The sequence below is a fragment of the Moschus berezovskii genome, chromosome 10, assembly GCF_049115385.1.
Source record: "Moschus berezovskii isolate FMDL1 chromosome 10, NW_MosBer_1.0, whole genome shotgun sequence".
Taxonomy (NCBI): domain Eukaryota; kingdom Metazoa; phylum Chordata; class Mammalia; order Artiodactyla; family Moschidae; genus Moschus; species Moschus berezovskii.
In genome coordinates, this window is record NC_142469.1 from 37,635,708 (window position 1) to 37,655,221 (window position 19,514).

At 42.7% G+C, this 19,514-nt stretch overlaps 1 protein-coding gene across 1 annotated transcript in view; it reads right to left on the bottom strand.

The window, feature by feature from the left end:
- Positions 1-3,273: 3,273 nt before the first annotated feature.
- The window catches only part of SLC35F1 (solute carrier family 35 member F1), a 467,864-nt gene continuing 451,623 nt past the window's right edge, over positions 3,274-19,514 (bottom strand). The window contains exon 8 of the mRNA XM_088840587.1: positions 3,274-3,362. Within this exon, the coding sequence (XP_088696713.1) occupies positions 3,357-3,362 (6 nt within the window). The 3' untranslated portion in view covers positions 3,274-3,356. The remainder of the gene's footprint in view (positions 3,363-19,514) is intronic.

Below are 19,514 nucleotides of genomic sequence, written 5' to 3' on the forward strand. Positions count from 1 at the left end.
GTGAAAATTGTATATATCTGAATTATGTTGAACTGGATCAACTCAATTTTTGATTCAAGATGACCATCTATTTAGTGTTTCTCTTTTTGTCATGGTGTTGAAACCCTAAGTTAGTACTTTCAGAAAACTCCTCACCGTTCTATGAACAAGCAGGAGACACAAGAACAATGCAAGTGAAGTATCTCTGACATAGTGTTTTGTTTGCCTTATAAGAGTTCATCTTAACATAGAAGTTTGGGGATCATAGATTGTCCTAACATCCTCAACTGACGGGAGGTAGTGGGGTGATAATAGATAAGTTTCAGGTCCAGAAGATTTTCCCCACCATTATCAGTTCTCTTCTTAATGTCCTGTTTCAGTGAAGGAAGTTTCAGGGGTACTAATAAGATTTCCTTTCTCTCTTTCTCTGTCAAGGAATGAGTACAATTTAGATATTCTGCCTAAGAGTAAAATAATACTAACAAATGTGAAATTGGCCTGATACTTTCATTTTCTTGCCAAAGCATATCAAGATCTGTGAGCTAGCAGTCAGAGTCTGTGAATCTAGCTAATCTAATCTTCCTCGAAGCTCTTTCTAATCTCTCTTTCACCAGCTCCTTGAAGGCCCATTTCCCTGCTAAATTCAATATTAGGTTAATTGAATTGGCTGTGTAATATTCAACTGACATAATCCCCATAAAATTTATTTATAAGTTTTATTGCTTAAATAGTGACAGAGTGAGATAATAGATTTTTTAAATGACTACTGTAGTTAACATTCCCTAAAGAAGAAAATGTGTTTCTGACATTTAGATTTATTAAGGAAAGGAAAATAGAGTCACAAGACAGAAAAAGAAGAGAGAGAAGGAGAGAAAAGCAAGAACATTTAACTTCTAAAGTTAGGATTGGATTTTGGACAGCCTCTGGGGACACTAAACAGTGGCCACAGGACTCGAAAACGTCAGTTTTCATTCTAATCCCAAGGAAAGGAAATGTCAAAGAATGCTCAAAGTATCACATAATTGCACTCATCTCACATGCTAGCAAAGTAATGCTCAAAATTCTCCAAGCCAGGTTTCAACAGTACATGAATAAGAACTTCCAGGTATTCAAGTCGGATTAAGAAAAGGTAGAGGAACCAGAAATCAAATTGCCAACATCCGCTGGATCATCGAAAAAGCAAGAGAGTGCCAGAAAAACATCTACTTCTGCTTTATTGACTACATTAAAGCCTTTGACTGTATGGATCACCACAAACTGTGGAAAATCCTTAAAGAGATGGGAATACCAGACCACCTTACCTGCCTCCTGAGAAGTCTACATGCAGGTCAAGAAGTAACAGTTAGAACGGGACATGGAACAACCGAGTGGTTCCAAATTGGGAATGGAGTACATCAAGGCTTATATTGTCACCGTGCTTATTTAACTTATAAGCAGAGTTCGGTTCAGTTCGGTTCAGTTCAGTTGCTCAGTCGTGTCCGACTCTTTGTGACCCCATGAATCACAGCACGCCAGGCCTCCCCGTCCATCACCAACTCCCGGAGTTCACTCAAACTCATGTCCGTCGAGTCGGTGATGCCATCCAGTCATCTCATTCTCTGTCGTCCCCGTCTCCTCCTGCCCCCAATCCCTCCCAGCATCAGAGTCCTTTACAGTGAGTCAACTCATCGCATGAGGTGGCCAAAGTATTGGAATTTCAGCTTTAGCATCAGTCCTTACAATGAACACCCAGGATTGATCTCCTTTAGAATGGACTGGTTGGACCTTCTTGCAGTCCAAGGGACTCTCAAGAGTCTCCTCCAGCATCACAATTCAAAAGCATCAATTCTTCGGTGATCAGCTTTCTTCACAGTCCAACTCTCACATCCATACATGACCACAGGAAAAACCATAGCCTTGACTAGACGGACCTTTGTTGGCAAAGTAATGTCTCTGCTTTTTAATATGCTATCTAGGTTGGTCATTACAAACCTAGGAGTTGGAGTAAGCGTCTTTTAATTTCATGGCTGCAGTCAGCATCTTTAGTGAATTTGGAGCCCCAAAACATAAAGTCTGACACTGTTTCCAATGTTTCCCCATCTATTTCCCCTGTTTCCCCATCTATTTCCCATGAAGTGATGGGACCAGATGCCATGATCTTTGTTTTCTGAATGTTGAGCTTCAAGCCAACATTTCACTCTCCTCTTTCACTTTCATCAAGAGACCTTTTAGTTCCTCTTCACTTTCTGCCATAAGGGTGGTGTCATCTGCATATCTGAGGTTATTGATATTTCTCCCAGCAATCTTGATTCCAGCTTGTGCTTCTTCCAGCCCAGCATTCCTCACATCATGCCAAATACCAGGCTGGATGAAGCTCAAAAGCTGGAATCAAGATTGCTGGGAGAAATATCAATAATCTTAGATATAGTGACACCACCCTTATGACAGAATAAAGAGCCTCTTGATGAAAGTGAAAGAGGAGAGTGAAAGAGTTGGCTTAAAGCTCAACATTCAGAAAACTAAGATCATGGCATCTGTTCCCGTCACTTCATGGCAAATAGATGGGGAAACAATGGAAACAGTGACAGACTTTATTTTCTTAGGCTCCAAAATCACTGCAGATGGTGACTGCAGCCATGAAATGAAAAGAGGCTTTCTCCTTGGAAAAAAGCTATGACCAACCTAGACAGCATATTAAAAAGCAGAGACATCACTTTGCTGACAAAAGTCTGTCTTGTCAAGGCTATGGTTTTTCCAGTATTCATGTATGGATGTGAGAGTTGGATCATAAAGTAAGCTGAGTGCCGAAGAATTGATGCTTCTGAACTGTGGTATTGGAGAAGACTCTTGAGAGTCCCTTGGACTGCAGGAGGATCCAACCAGTCCATCCTAAAGGAAATCAGTCCTGAATATTCATTGGAAGGACTGATGCTGAAGCTGAAACTCCAATACTTTGGCCACCTAATGTGAAGAACTGGCTCATTGGAAAACACCCTGATGCTAGGAAAGATTGAAGGCAGGAGGAAAAGGGGATGACAGAAGATGAGACAGTAGGATGACATCACGGACTCAAGTGGCAAGAATTTGAGTAAGCTCTGGGAGTTGGTGATGGACAGGGAAGCCTGACATGCTATAGTCCATGGGGTCGCAAAGAGTCGGACACAACTGAGTGACTGAACTGAGCTGACTGGGAACACTATTTCCTGGATCTTTTTGTCATGGTGCTTCAAGGCACTGTGTGTTGCCAATGACACAGAAAAGGGAAGAAGTGCATTTTCAATATCATTCTGAGGCCATTGTCCAGACTCCACTTACCTTGTGTTACTCTTGCAGTGGGTGTCTCACAGCAGGCAGCCAGTGGGAATTGTGAATCTAGGGGAGGAGCTGGTGCATTCTTCTCAGTCCTGGAACACAGGGGCAGACACCGTGAGACAGGTCAGGTGTGGGAGGGGCTGTGTGACTCCCACAGTAGACCAGTGGCAATGCCTGGTGGCCGTGGACTGCAGCTCCTCCATTCACTGGCCGAGAGAGCTCTGTCAAGCCGTGGGGTCTTTGGATGTCTCTTTTTCCCTCTCTCTACAGTAAAGATGAAAATTACCTGCCTTTTATCTTTTGGAACTATGATTTTCTCCAGGCATATGCCCAGGAGTGGGATTGCTGGGTCATTTCTCTTTTCACTTTCACACATTGGAGAAGGAAATGGCAACCCACTCCAGTGTTCTTGCCTGGAGAATCCTAGGGATGGCGGAGCCTGGTCGGCTGCCATCTATGGGGTCGCACAGAGTTGGACACGACTGAAGCGACTTAGCAGCAGCAACAGCAGCATGGTGGCTGTATTTTTAGTTTTGTAAGGAACCTCCATACTATTCTCCACAGTGGCTGTATCAGTTTACATTTCCACCACCATGCACCCCAATGTTCATTGTAGTGGTATTTATAACAAACCAGGACATGGAAGCAACCTAAGCGTCCATCAACAGAGGACTGGATAAAGATGTGGTACACATATATGGTGAAATATAACTCAGCCATAAAAAAGGAAGAAGATTGTGTCATTTGCAGAGGCATGGATGTACCTAGAGACTGTCATACAAGAGTGAAGTGGGTCAGAAAGAGAAAAACAAATACTGTGTGTTAATGCAGATATGTGGAATCTAGAAAAACGGTACAGGCAAACTTATTTGCAAAGCAGAAATAGAGACACAGACACAGAGAAGAAACATACGGACACCAAGAATAGAAGAAGAGGGTGGGACGAACTGGGAGATTGGGACTCACACACACACACACATATGAACTACTGTGTATAAAATAGATGACTAATGAGAACATACTGTATAGCTCAGGGAACTCTAATCAATGCTCTGTGGTGACCTAAATGGGAAGGAAATCCAAAAAAAGAGGGAATATATGTATCAGTGATTCCCAGGTTGTGCAGTGGCAAAGAATCCACTTGCAATGCAGGCGATGAAGGAGACATGGGTATGATCCCTGGGTCGGGAAGAGCTCCTGGAGAAGGAAATTGCAGTCCACTCCAGTATTCTTGTTCGAGAATCGCATAGGCAGAGGAGCCTGGCAAGCCAGTCCATGGGGTCACAAAGAGTTGGACACGGCTGAGCACAGCACCCTCGAACTCAGAGCCTGAGGGGACTGGTGCTGAAGATGGCTACAAATAGGCCCATGAGAAAGGAAAAAAAGAGGGACCATTGGGCCCTGGGATAGAAGGAGGAAAGCACCATTGTCCCCCCTCAGAATGGGCCTGGTAGCAGCCATTCAACCTACACAGAGAGCAGCCCATCTGCAGACTTCCTTTCCATGTCTGTTTTCCATCTCATTGCCCCGAAGGCAATTGGGTCTAATGTGAAAAATGTGGTCAGAGCTGGTGTCGCTGGACAGGAAGAGGCATCATTTTCACCAAGTCTGTGTGGGTGTGGAGATGGCAGAGGGTACCAGAACAGAGTTTGGGACCAAACTGTGTAAGTTTTACTAGCCAAGTTTATCAAAGAGTTATCTAACATTTCCTCTGAAAAATGGGGATGAAGGTACTATCTACCTTGTAGGGTTGTTATGAGGATTAAATGAGTTAAAAATTGAAGAACATTGAAGATATTGCCTGGAACATAGTAAGTGCCATGTAAATATTTATAACTGAAGAAGTTTATAGCAATTGTGAGTATGTGCATGCTAAGTCACTTCAGTCGTGTCTGACTCTTTGCAACCCTATGGACCGTAGCCCACCAAGCTCTTTTGTCCATGGTATTCTCCAGACAATAATACTGGAGTGGGTTGCCATGCCTTCCTCCAGGGCATCTTCCTGACCCAGGGATCAAACCTGCAACTCTTAATGTCTCCTGCATTGGCAGACTTGTTCTTTATCACTAGGCCACCTCGGAAGCCCATGTGAGTATAATACTATTACCCACCTGCAACCTTGGTTCTTTGGAGGAAGTTAGGGTGGAGACACTCACTAATGCACTCATGTTTCTGATTACACAGGATGTGGTTTTCAGAATCTGTAAAGATAGTGAATCATCTTTAAATAAAGATGGAGTGTGCGTGATTCACTGGTAAACAGTTAAGGTGTTTCCGAAACATGGAAACAGAAAAGGGAGAAGGATAGCTCTGTCAAGTGATAATGAACCAGACAGTTATAAAAAAACACAGAGGGCTTTCAAAAGGCAGTAAAGAAGAAAACACAGAAGAGGATTAATGAGAGGGAAGGATCAATGAGAGGAAGGATCAGTGAGTGGTCATGGCAGCTGGGAGAAGGAGTTGTTCGGCAAAGTGGCTTAAACCACTTTTGGACCCCGCAAGACAGAGCTGCACTCATGAGACGGTGGCATACACAGCAAGGAAGGCTTTCCCCCGCTTCCCTTCTCAACTCCCTGCCACGATGCCTTGATATTTTTAGCCTGTGGGGTTGGGATGATGAATGCCCAAGTGGAAATAGCGTTGGAAGGAGATTTTTCTTGGCAAAATGGCAGCAAAGGCTGCCAAGTATTTTCTAAGATGTAAACAAATCATCCACCTTCGTTGGGGAAAGATTAGCACGTTATTCCCGAGTCAGTGTAGGATTTTCACCTGCTTGCATTTGCAAGGCAAATTCCCCGCTATCATCATAAGCATTTACAACCATTAAGCAATCTATTACTCAGAGAAATCATTGGTGTCCCAGCTGCTAGAATCAAATAATTGGGCAGAAATTAGGAAATAAAAATTGCCTTCTCAATATGAACAAGTCGGAAGGCTACACTAGAGGTGGTACTAGTTTGTGGGTCTGAATTTTCTCTTGATTATGCAGCCAAGAGTACCTTGATGTATCTCTGCTTTTACAATTATGAGAGAAAGATGTGGGATTAAATGATATTTGAGATTCCTTCTTGCTCTGAATCCTACAATTCTAGGCTACTCTGAGAAGAAAGCAGCTCTGTCTTTATGATAAAAACCTTCCAGAATTTCTGCACCTCTTCTCCTCCCTTTTGAGATGTCCCTTTCCACCAGAAAGGTTATTGCTGAACCACAAAAGAAGGCATGATTCTTGGCCTCCGGAGAAGAAGAATTCAATCTGGGGCCAGTGGTGAGGCTTAATCGCTCAGACATTTTGTGTAATCAAGTTTTATTAAAGTATAAAAGAGAGAAAACTGCTGACATAGACATCAGGACGGGGCAGAAAGTATGCCCCCACCATTAGTCTTTAGCTGGATGTTATATAGTTACTAGTAGTCTGCTAATTAGAGAAAGTAAATTTCTCAAAACTCAGAGAATGGCACCAGGCCCCTCACCCACAACATGCATTTTGAGATAACATATGGCACCTGGCGAGTCATCCTGGGCTATAAAGCGATTGCCATGAATCTTGAAGAAAGGCAGGTTTCCAGTTAGTTTCATTAACATAGATTAGGAGAACAATGTATGAGTAAAACAAACAGGTTTGTCAAGTCAGTTCTGAGTCTATGGTGGAACGAACTTGAAGAAAGACATTTCAGTTCAGTTCAGTCGCTCAGTCGTGTCCGACTTTTTGCGATCCCATGAATCACAGCACGTCAGGCCTCCCTGTCCATCACCAACTCCTGGAGTCCACCCAAACTCATGTCCATTGAGTTGGTGATGTCATCCAACAGTATCATCCTCTGTTGTCCCCTTCTCCGCCTGCCCTCAAACTTTCCCAGCATCAGGGTCTTTTCAAATGAGTCAGCTCTTCGCATCAAGTGGCCAAAGTATTGGAGTTTCAGCTTCAACATCAGTCCTTCCAATGAACACCCAGGACTGATCTCCTTTAGGATGGACTGGTTGGATCTCCTTGCACTCCAAGGGACTCTCAAGAGTTTTCTCCAATACCACAGTTCAAAAGCATCAGTTCTTCAGGGCTCAGCTTTCTTTACAGTCCAAATCGCATGTCCATACATGACCACTGGGAAAACCATAGCCTTGACTAGATGGACCTTTGTTGGCAAAGTAAAGTATCTGCTTTTTAATATGCTATCTAGGGTCTGGAATATCTCCACTGGAGAAAGGATAGTCTACCCACTCCAGTATTCTTGGGCTTCCCTTGTGGCTCAGCTGGTAAAGAATCTGCCTGCAATGTGGGAGACCTGGGTTCGATCCCTGGGTTGGGAAGATCACCTGGAGAAGGGGATGGCTACCCACTCCAGTATTCTGGCCTGAAGAAAGACAGAGTCTAGGGTAAAACATCTGGTCCCATCACTTCACGGGAAATAGATGGAGAAACAGTGGAAACAGTGTCAGACTTTATTTTTCTGGGCTCCAAAATCACTGTGGATGCTGATTGCAGCCATGAAATTCAAAGACGCTTACTCCTTGGAAGGAAAGTTATGACCAACCTAGATACCATATTAAAAAGCAGAGACATTACTTCGCCAACCAAGGTCTATCTAGTCAAGGCTATGGTTTTTCCAGTGGTCATGTATGGATGTGAGAGCTGGACTGTGAAGAAAGCTGATCACCGAAGAATTGATGCTTTTGAACTGTGGTGCTGGAGAAGACTCTTGAAAGTCCCTTGGACTGCAAGGAGATCTAATTAGTCCATTCTAAAGGAGGTCAGTCCTGGGTGTTCATTGGAAGGACTGATGCTAAAGCTGAAACTCCAATACTTTGGCCACCTCATGCGAAGAGTTGACTCACTGGAAAAGACTCTAATGCTGGGAGGGATTGGGGGGGGGCAGGAGAAGAAGGGGATGACAGAGAATGAGATGGTTGGATGACATCACCGACTCAATGGACATGAGTTTGGGTGAACTCCGGGAGTTGGTGATGGACAGGGAGGCCTGGCGTGCTGTGATTCATGGGGTCGCAAAGACTCAGACACGACTGAGTGACTGAACTGAACTGAGAGTAAAACGTAGTTCATGAACATAGCTTAAGACAAACATTTCCATAAGAAAAACACGTTGGTTAGCTCAAGGTTTGAGAAAAGTTAAGTTCAGGTGGAACCAGTGTCATTATGGCAACACAGAACTTTAAGAAAAACCTCTTTTTAAATTTGTATAGAGAAGGGGAAAAAATATAACACTAGTAGTTTCTTTCCTCCTGCCACTTAGAGATAAAACAATGTCTGACACTTGCAGCCTATTTCCTCCACTTGGAGACCCCTGGCCTTCCTGCCTGTTACTCTCTCAATACCTTGCTGATTTCCATGATGGTGTGTGGACTCTTCCTCTCACCAGACCTCACAAGCTTGCCATGCTCTGGAATGTTCCCTGTTTGACATACTATCTCCATTTCTCTTAACTTCAGCTCAGCCCCAGCTCACCTGTCTTGCAGTTCCCTTCCCCAGAGTCATACTCTTGGCTAAATAGCTTTAAAAAATTATGTATGCAGAAAAGATTTCTCTTTTAGCAGAAGATATCTGACTTTCAGTATGGGCTTAACCCAAAGGAATGGTAGGGATTTCAGAGGCCACACATGATGGGGGAATAGCTTACTCCCAGAAACTTCAGGAATCCCAAATCACACTCATAACCATTTGCCAAAGTGTGAAGTCTACTTGTATGTTCAGGGAGTTCTACTGAAGAACCATATATCAATCACAGATATTTGTATTTTAAAAATTATTTATTTATTTATGGCTCTCCTGGATATTCATTGCTGAGTGCAGGCTTTCTTTAGTTGCTGGGCATGTACTTCTCATTGCGGTGGCTTCTCTTGCTGTGGAGAATGGGCTCTAGAGATCATGGGCTTCAGTAATTTTGGTGCCCTTGCCCAGCTGCCCTGTGGCATATGGAATCCTCCTGGATCTGGAATCGAACCCATGTGCCTGCACTGCCAGGTGGACTCCCAACCACTGAACCGCCAGGGAAATCCCAGATATTTCCATTCTATTGTTCTAGACTCTAGCTGGGTGAGAGGTATATGACAAAGGTAAATAGAAGCTTAAGTTTCAGTAGAGCTACAGAATTTTTTGATCTTAAAGGATAACTTTACAAATTTTTTTATTGTGGAAAAATATACATAATACACATAACATAAAATTTATCATTTTAACCATTTTCAAGTGAAAAATTCAGTAGCATTAGGTATATTCACACTGTTGTGACAGCAGTTTTATCCACAATTACTTATTTATTGGAAGCCATAAGTTTGAGTATGTAAAAGTAAGTTATAGTTCACACCATGGAGAGCTTAGCTTGTAGGGTTGACTTAACTGAACAAATAAACAAGATGTAAATTGGTCTAGAATTTTGAGTCAGTCTGTCTGCCTTCCTACCTTCCTTCTTTTCCTTTCTCTCTCTCTTCCTCCACTCCCACTCTGTTCCTAAAATGGTCTCAAGTGGATTATGAAACTACATACAATATAACAGGGTGAAGTAAATGAAAAACTGCTGGGGAACATAAGGGTCGGAAAGTGAGATGAAGCCATGTGTTAGGTTAGTTCAGAAGATGCATGCCTACGAGTCCTACAAACATGTTAGATAGAGACTTCAAAGTTTATTCTAACCCCCCAGAGCCAGTTTAGCAGAGGAATTTGATCCATTACAAGATTCACTGTATCCTGCCTGGGACATCCAAACATAAACAGGTGCTCAAAAGCACACAGCTTTTCTTGTTACCGAGATCAGAGGAAAGTTCTCCCGTGGGTTGTAATGGAGAGGGTGTGTGCGGTATAACGAACCACATCCATCCATACCATCTACACAGCACTGAATTACTATAGACTTATTAATAATCTTCAATGCAGACTAATGGCAGTGCCCGAAAGGTGGATTCAGTTAAAAAAAAAAACAAAAACATGGTTTCTTTGTTTGACTCTCTACTGACCGGGCCTAATAGAGGGATGGATTTTAGTGGGTCTATGGTGGACTGAGGTGTTGGTATGCATTGTCTTTAAGGTGGTCTCAGATAGCTGGGGTACCCGGACACATCCCCAAGTTGAATGCTTGTACTTCAACAACCACTTCTATTTACCTCAGATACCTTGCAAAAGTGATCACAGTCCATGGGCCTACAACACGAGAAAAGCAGGGAAGTACAATTTAAGGTTACTCTAGTTTGTGATGAGGAAGCCCCATCACCTATATCTAAGAGACTGCTGGGTTCTGAATATGTAAGTGGGAAGTGTGCTGTGCTAGTCCCAAAGAGGTATTAAACATAAACTAAAAGGAGGAGAACCAAATCACATGGCATTTTAGCTCAATGGACCAATCTATTTCTTCTCATCTTGAATCTCAGTAGAAGTGCTATCATGGTTTAAGTTCTCAGTTCAGTTCAGTCACTCAGTCATGTCCGACTCTTTGCAACCCCATGGAGGCTTCCCTGTCCATCACCAACTCCCAGAGCTTACTCAAACTCATATCCATGAAGTCGGTGATGCATCCAACAATTTCATCCTATGTCGTCTCCTTCTCCTCCCGCCTTCAATCTTTCCCAGCATCAGCATCTTTTCCAATGAGTCACTTCTTCCCATCAGGTGGCCAAAGTATTGGAGTTTCACCTTCAGCATCAGTCCTTCCAATGAATATTCAGGACTGATTTCCTTTCGGATTGACTGGTTTGATCTCCTTGCAGTCCAAGGGACTCTCAAGAGTCTTCTCCAATACCAAAGCTCAAAAAGCATCAATTCTTCAGCGATCAGCTTACTTTATGGTCCAACTGTCACATCCGTACATGATTACTGGAAAAACCATAGCTTTCAAGAGATGGGCCTTTGTCAGCAAAGTGATGTCTCTGCTTTTTAATATGTTGTCTAGGTTGGTCATAACTTTTCTCCCAAGGAGCAAGTGTCTTTTAATTTCATGGCTGCAGTCACCATCTGCAGTGATTTTGGAGTCTAAGGAAATAAAGTCTGTCACTGTTTTCATTGTTTCCCCATCTATTTGCCATGAAGTGATGGGAACAGATGCCATGATCTTAGTTTTCCGAATGTTGAATTTTAAGCCAACTTTTACATTCTCCTCTTTTACTTTTATCAAGAGGCTCTTTAATTCCTCTTCGCTTTCTTCCATAACAGTGGTGTTATCTGCATATCTGAGGTTATTGATATTTCTCCCAGCAGTCTTGATTCCAGCTTGTGCTGCATCCAGCCCGACATTTTGCATGATGTACTCTGCATATAAGTTAAATAAGCGGGGTGACAATATACAGCCTTGACGTACTCCTTTCCCAATTTGAACCAGTCTGTTGTTCCATGTCCAGTTCTAACTGTTGCTTCTTGACCTGCACACAGATGTCTCAGGAGGCAGGTCAGGTGGTCTGGTATTCCCATCTCTTTCAGAATTTGCCACAGTTTATTGTGATCCACACAGTCAAAGATTTTGGCATAGTCAATAAAGAAAAAGTTGATGTTTTTCTGGAACTCTCTTGTTACTTTGATCATCCAACGGATGTTGGCAATTTGATCTCTGGTTCCTCTGCCTTTTCTAAATCCAGCTTGAATATCTGGAAGTTCACAGTTCACGTATTACTGAAGCCTGGCTTGGAGAATTTTTTGAGCATTACTTTGCCAGCGTGTGAGATGAGTGCCATTGTGCCATAGTTTGAGCATTTTTTGACGTTGCCTTTCTTTGGGTTTGGAATGAAAACTAACCTTTTCCAGTCCTGTGGCCACTGCTGAGTTTTCCAAATTTGCTGGCATATTGATTGCAGCACTTTCACAGCATCATCTTTTAGGATTTGAAATAGCTCAACTGGAATTCCATCACCTCCACTAGCTTTGTATGTAGTGATGCTTTCTAAGGCCCACTTGATTTCGCATTTCAGGATGTCTGGCTCTAGGTGGGTGATCATACCATCATGGTAATCTGGGTTATGAAGATCTTTTCAGTATAATTCTTTTGTATATCTTACCACCTCTTCTTAATATCTTCTGCTTCTGTTAGGTCCATACCATTTCTGTCCTTTATTGAGCCCATCATTGCATGAAATATTCCCTTGGTATCTCTAATTTTCTTGAAGAGCTCTCTAGTCTTTCCCATTCTGTTGTTTTCCTCTATTTCTTTGCATTGATCACTGAGGAAGACTTTCTTATCTGTCCTTGCTATTCTTTGGAACTCTGCATTCAAATGGGTATATCTTTCCTTTTCTCCTTTGCATTTAGCTTCTCTTCTTTTCTCAGCTATTTGTAAGGCTTCCTCAGACAACCATTTTGCTTTTTTGCATTTATTTTTCTTGGGGATGGTCTTAATCATTGCCTCTTGTACAATGCCACGAACCTCTTTCTACAGTTCTTCAGGCACTCTATTAGAGCTAATCCCTTAAATCTATTTGTCACTCCCACTGTATAATTCTAAGGGATTTGATTTAGGTCATACCTGAATGATCTAGTGGTTTTCCCTACTTTCTTCAATTTCAGTCTGAATTTGGCAATAAGGAGTTCATGATCTGAACCTCAGTCAGCTCCCAGTCTTGTTTTTTGCTGACTATATAGAGCTTCTCCATCTTTGGCTGCAAAGAATATAATCAACCTGATTTCGGTATTGACCATCTGGTGATGTTCATGTGTAGAATCGTCTCTTGTGTTGTTGGAAGAGGGTGTTTGCTATGACCAGTGTGCTCTCTTGGCAAAACTCTGTTAGCTTTTGACCTGCTTCGTTTTGTACTCCAAGGCCTAATTTGACTGTTACTCTAGGTATCTCTTGACTTTCTACTTTTGCATTCCATTCCCTTATAATGAAAAGGCCACAGAGACTGAGCCAGAACTGTGTTTGAGTGTCTCCTGTGGAGGTATGGGTCAGCAGTGTCCTGCCACAGGGGCAAGGGCTCTGGGTGCAGCAGACCCGGGTATGACATAAGCCCTTTTGGAGGAGGTCGCCATTAACCCCACCACAGACCCACCAGAAGTTACACAGGACTGGGGAAACAGACTCTTGGAGGGCACAAACAGTCTTGTGTGCACCAGGACCCAAGAGAAAGGAGCAGTGACCCCACAAGAGACTGAGCCAGACTTGCCCAGGAGTGTCCAGAAGTCTCTGGTGGAGGCGTGGGTCAGTGGTGGCCTGCTGCAGGGTCGGGGCCACTGAGTGTGACAGTGTATGCCTGGGACCTTTTGAAGGAGGTCACCATTATCTTCATTACCTCCACCACAGTTTGGCCTCAGGTCAAACAACAGGGAGGGAACATAATTCTGTCCATCAACAGAAAACTGGATTAAAGATTTACTGAGCATGGCCCCACCCATCAGAATAAGACCCAGTTTCCCCCTCAGTCAGTCTCTCCCATCAGGAAGCTTCCATAAGCCTCTTATCCTTATCCATCTGAGGGCAGACAGAAAGAAAACCACAATCACAGAAAACTAATCAAACTGATCACATGGACCACAGCCTTGTCTAATTCAATGAAACTATGAGCCACGCCAGGTAGGGCCACCCAAGATGGATGGGTCATGGCAGAGAGTTCTGACAAAATGGACCCATTGGAGAAGAGAATGGCAAACCATGTCAGCATTCTTGCCTTGAGAACCCCATGAACAGTATAAAAAGCCAAAAACATAGGACACTGAAAGATGAACTTCCCAGGTCAGTAGGTGCCCAATATGCTACTGGAGATCAATGGAGAAATAACTCCAGAAAGAATGAAGAGATGGAGCCAAAGCAACAACAACACCCAGTTGTGGATGTGACTGGTGATGGAAGTAAAGTCTGATACTATAAAGAGCAATATTTTATAGGAACCTGGAATGTTAGGTCCACGAATCAAGGCAAATTGGAAGTGGTCAAACAGGAGATGACAAGAGTGAACATTGACATTTTAGGAATCATCGAACTAAAATGGACTGGAATGGGTGAATTTAATTCAGATGACCATTATATCTACTACTGTGGGGAAGACTCCCTTAGAATAAATGGAGTAGGCCTCAGTAAACAAAAGAGTCTGAAATGCAGTACTTGGATTGCAATCTCAAAAACGACAGAATGATCTCTGTTCATTTAAGTTGAAGTTGAATGGATCTACGAAGACCTACAAGACCTTCTAGAACTAACACCCATGGGACTGAAAGCTAAAGAAAAGTTTATGTCTCCAGAAAGTAATACAGAGGTCAGCCAACCATGCCTGACATACCTAACCATAATACACAGGCCAAAGAAATCTAACCTTGTAATAGGTCAAGAAGTATTTGAAATAGAACACTTAGTTAGCCAATAGATTTGTAATTTATGGACTTTAAAAAAATTAGATACCTTCTACTCTGGATTTAACTTGAGAGATTCACATCCACAGAGTTGATAAAGGCAAAACAAACAATCAAAATTAGGGTCCACATTGACAGTGGTCCTTAAACACCTCTAGGGGGCAGAAACTCATCCTGCAGAAGATCATGGTCAGTTTATGCTTAGTGACTGAGTGAAAAATCCTGGCCTGGAGAGCAAGCATCCCAAGAATCTGATGGTGTTTAGAACATGCTACCCCCAAAATATGGCACCTCGGTGTACTGAGTATTTCAAGTTGGAGGAATTTGAGGAATGGCAGGTGCAGGAAAGGCTTTCTGATTTTCCCCTGAAGTGAGTCATAAAACCCTCCTGCGAGAGCTGCCCTCCACTCTTCAGCAAACCCAGCATAGAAACACTCTGGTTGAACCAGTTTCTGGGTCTTCATTTTCTTATAAAGGTTCCCGTATCATGTAAAACTTCGATAAATTTGTCTGTTTTTCTCTTGTTAATCTGTCTTTCGTAATAGGGGTCCCTGAAGAAAACTTAGAAGCATAGAGAAAAAAGATATTTTTCCTCCCCTACAAATTATAACATGCAGCTATTGGCTGTAATTTGTAACGCTGGAAGAGCAACCCTCCCAAATATGAATTTAGACCTTTACTTCTAGGAACTTTCCTGCCATATTTACAAATATAACCCAGGCTACATATCTCCAGTTGATGGCTCCCTTTTCCCATGGTCTTCTCCTCTGTTTCTCTCTCTGTCTTCTCTTCTGTCTCTTATAAGGACATTTGTCACTGGATTAAGGGCCTCCCCAGGTAATCCAAGATGATTTTCTCTCAAGATCTTTAATTATATCTGCAAAGACCCTTTTCTCAAATCAGATCACATTCCCAGGTTCTGGTTGGCTGTATCTTTCAGAGGGCTTCCCAGGTGGCGCTAGGGGTAAAGAACCCACCTGCCAATGCAAGAGATGTAAGAGACAAGAACAAGTTCTATCCCTGGATCGGGAAGATCCCCTGGAGGAGGGGATGGCAACCCACTCCAGTATTCTTGCCTGGAGAATCCCATGGACAGAGAAGCCTGGCGGGCTATGGTCCACAGGGTCACAAATAGTCAGATGTAACTCAAGTGACAGCGCACACACATCTTTTGGAGGGACCACTATTTAACCCACCACAGCACCAGTTCGTCCCCTAGACCTAGGCCTCCAAGTCAACACTGAGCAGTGTCTGTTGGTGCCTAAGCTGATCTCCAGGCTAAGACTCATTGGTTGCTTGGATTCAAGGGCAGCTCCCAGAGGCTGTTCTTCTGCCTCTCTCTGCAGTCTCTGCTGCGTGGAAGGGTCAGGGAGGCAAAGCACTGGGAGCAGCATAGCTCATCCTGTCTTCATTCCCAACAGAGGTTTTTCATGCTCAACTTCCTGCAATGCAGCAAAGAAAGGAAAGCTCCTTATGTCCCAGTTTTTCTAAAGATACTCATTTCTGCTATTATTCACAGCCTTGAAAATTTCTCTTTAGTTCTTATTTCTATGACTGTTTCTTTTAGAGGATCTCCATGTTTATGATGGGAAGAAATTCACTTGGTATCTCAGGTGTTTTAGAATTTAATTCCAAACTTCCACTATTATTTCGTTTCACATTGTTTATAAGTCCAGTTTCTTTTTGACTTTTCAGCATGATAATGATACTGGCTTTCCTTCTCCTCGATTCCTGGGTCATGTTTTTTCTAATATTGAAACTAACTCTTAAAGAATGAGATTGACTGTAATGTGCATCCATATCCATTTTTTTTCCCAGAGTAAATTGCAATAGCCAATGTCTTACCATGCAATATCAAGTGTTTCTTATTCTTTCAGGAGGCAGAAGAGGATGTGGAAATAAATTATCATCAGCTCTTGACTATGGACCGCCTGCATTTCCCTGGTCTCTAGAAACTGTCAGGGGTGGCTTGAAGGAGGGAGAGGAATCAAAATGACCTTCAGCCAACTTGGCCCCTTGTGAGGCTCTCTGGAAAAATATTTGGGGAGGAAAAGCCTGGAATCATCGACTAACATGAAGTGTTTAGCATGTTCTGTGAATTTCACTCCTTCTGAGCTGTTCAGAACCCATCTGTTAGATGACAGTAAGGCATCATTTTGATAATCTAATTTTGAAAGTTTCTGAAAGACTCTAACATCAGAATGTGGGGAAATTATGAAGGACATTAGAAATTTTGAAAGTTTTGTCTGTTATTTATTTCCACGCATTCCTGGTTCACATGGGTCTTCCCAGGTGGCACTAGTGGTAAAGAACCAGCCTGCCAATGCTGGAGATGAAAGAGACGGGGGTTGGATCCCAGAATCATGAAGATCCCCTGGAGGAGGGCATGGCAACCCACTCCAGTATTCTTGCCTGGAGAATCCCATGGACAGAGGAGCCTGGCGGGCTACTGCTCAGATTGCTGCAAAGACTTGGATACGACTGAGGCTACTCAGCAGGCACGCAGGCACTGGTTCACTTGAGACTTGTTACTTTTATTTTTCTTCTGGAAGATCATTGTTTCCTGGCATGAAGTCAGAGTCTCTGGGGCTAACACTAAGGAATCACAAAAGTAATGAAAGTGCTTTTTAAAATTCACTTTTTAGAATTTTTATTTTTTTCAGAACCTTGTTTTTCAATAGGAGGGTGTGTTTATTTCATAATGAAAATCCAGCTGACAAACCCTCAACTACTTTTCCTCCATACTGCTAAAAGGTAGTCAAATTCAGTTCCTATAACTAGAAAATCTTGTTTCTCTGAGCTTTTTTTCTTCAGACTTTGTCACTGAGAGAAAGATTCAGGCCCAGCCTAATGGATATCAAACTGTCTATGGCAGGAGTGTAATGACTGGTCTTGAAAGAACATGCATGTTTCAGACATTGTTGTTTCCAGAAGGTATACTGTGCTGAGTGTCAAGGGAATCTGAAAGAGCTATTCAATAAGGATATTTCATATTATGTTCAAGAAAACTCCTAGCTATTTCAGTAAAATTTTACATTTTTTAAATTCAAAACTAAGTTGCAAGTTTAATATTGACAGGGTTCAGAACTTGCTACCCCAGAACATGCACGTTGATATGTTGAGTATTTTAAGCTGAAGGTGTATGAGATAAAGTCCGGAAGCAGGAGAGTCTGTCTGACCTCCCCCTGTGCTTCTCCCTCCTGTGAGACGTGCCCTCCTCACACCCCGGGGACAGAAACATGCTCATCTCTAAGATGGAGAGTGAAAAGTCCAAATAAATGGGACTTAGTAAGTTTCCCCAGCTTATTACATGTAGCTCATACCTCCTTTGTCCTACCATAATTCTCTACAACTGTCCACTCTTGGCCTAATCTAGCCTGAAAACACTCAGGTTTAACCATTTCTTTAATTCTTCATTTCTTGAGGAAGTCTCCCATGTCACGTAAAACTTACGTTAAATAAACTTCTATTCTTTTCTCTTGTTACCATGTCTTCATCAGTTTAACTTTCAGACTCAGCCAGGGACCCAAGGGAGTCAAGGAAAAGTTTTTCTTCCCCTATAATATCAAAGGTTAGTTCATGTTTTATTAAACAAATATTTGAGTTCATTGCCACCAGGCCCAAGATAAATAATTTTTTCTTTTTCTTTTTTTGAGTTAATGTTCTAGCTGAATCATTTCTCTAAGAGACAGTGTTCATCACCATTGTTGTCTAACTTCATATTTTCACACAGGAATTTTTACCACTTCCCTGAAGGCTGTTTTCTTTTTGTCCAGACTTGGATAAATGATCATGGATCCACAGTCCAAATCACTCATTCACTTTCCTATGTATCTGTGAAGGGGTTGAATACTTTTGAAAACAGTATTTCTCGTTTAAAAAAAAAAATTCTTCCCAGTGATTGTAAGTCAGGTTTTGTTTACAAAGGTCATACCAGGAGCATAAATGCTATTAAAATTCTGCCTCAGAGAATTAGAAACCTTCCCAATGAATTTCTTCCTCCTTAATCTGCTCACCTGATGTGAAGAGCCGACTCACCGGAAAAGACCCTGGTGCTGGGAAAGATTGGAGGCAGGAGAAGGAGATGACAGAGGACGAGATGGTTGGATGGCATCACCGACCTAATGGACGTGAAAGTGAATTCGCTCAGTCCTGTCCGACTCTTTGCGACCCTGTGGACTGTAACCTACCAGGCTCTTCCGTCCGTGGGATTCTCCAGGCAAGAGTACTGGAGTGGGTTGCCATTTCCTTCTCCAGGGATCTTCTTCCCAACTAAGGGATGGAACCCGGGTCTCCTGCATTGGAGGCAGACTCTTTAACCTCTGAGCCACCAGGGAAGCCAGTAAATCCAGGAGATGGTGAAGGACGGGAGAGCCTGGCATACTGTTGCAAAGTGTCATATACGACTTGGTGACTGAACAACACTAACCTGCTCAGAGCCCGTTTACGTTTGCCTCAAACAAGAACAACTACCTAATATTCTTTCTAGCCTTACAGAGTTTATACTTCAGGAGAGAATATGGTAATACAAGTACAACAAGATGTTAAATAGCAAGAGGTGTGATGAGAAACTAAACCAGGATAATAGAAGGATAAGACTGGGGTGAGGATGATCAAGGCAGGCCCTTCAGGGAGACAGCATATGAGGGGAAATCTTAAGGACAAGCACATCCAACAGATGGACATGAGGGCCTCGCGGTAGGAATAGGCTTGGTCAATTGGAGAAAGAGACAGGGTGTGGTGAGTGATGGGAGTAGGAAAACAGCGCTTGTAAAGCTTGGCAGGATCCAGGTCTGGTGAGTCTTGAGAACTATGCAAGGCAGTTGAGTTTTATTCTAACAGCTAATGGGAGAGAATAGAGGGATTTATGCAGAGAAATAACAGGAGGTAATTTACATTTTAAAAAGATTTGGCTGCACTGAGTCTTAGCTGGCACATGTGATCTTTCAGTGTGGCTTCTCTCTAGTTGTGTGCA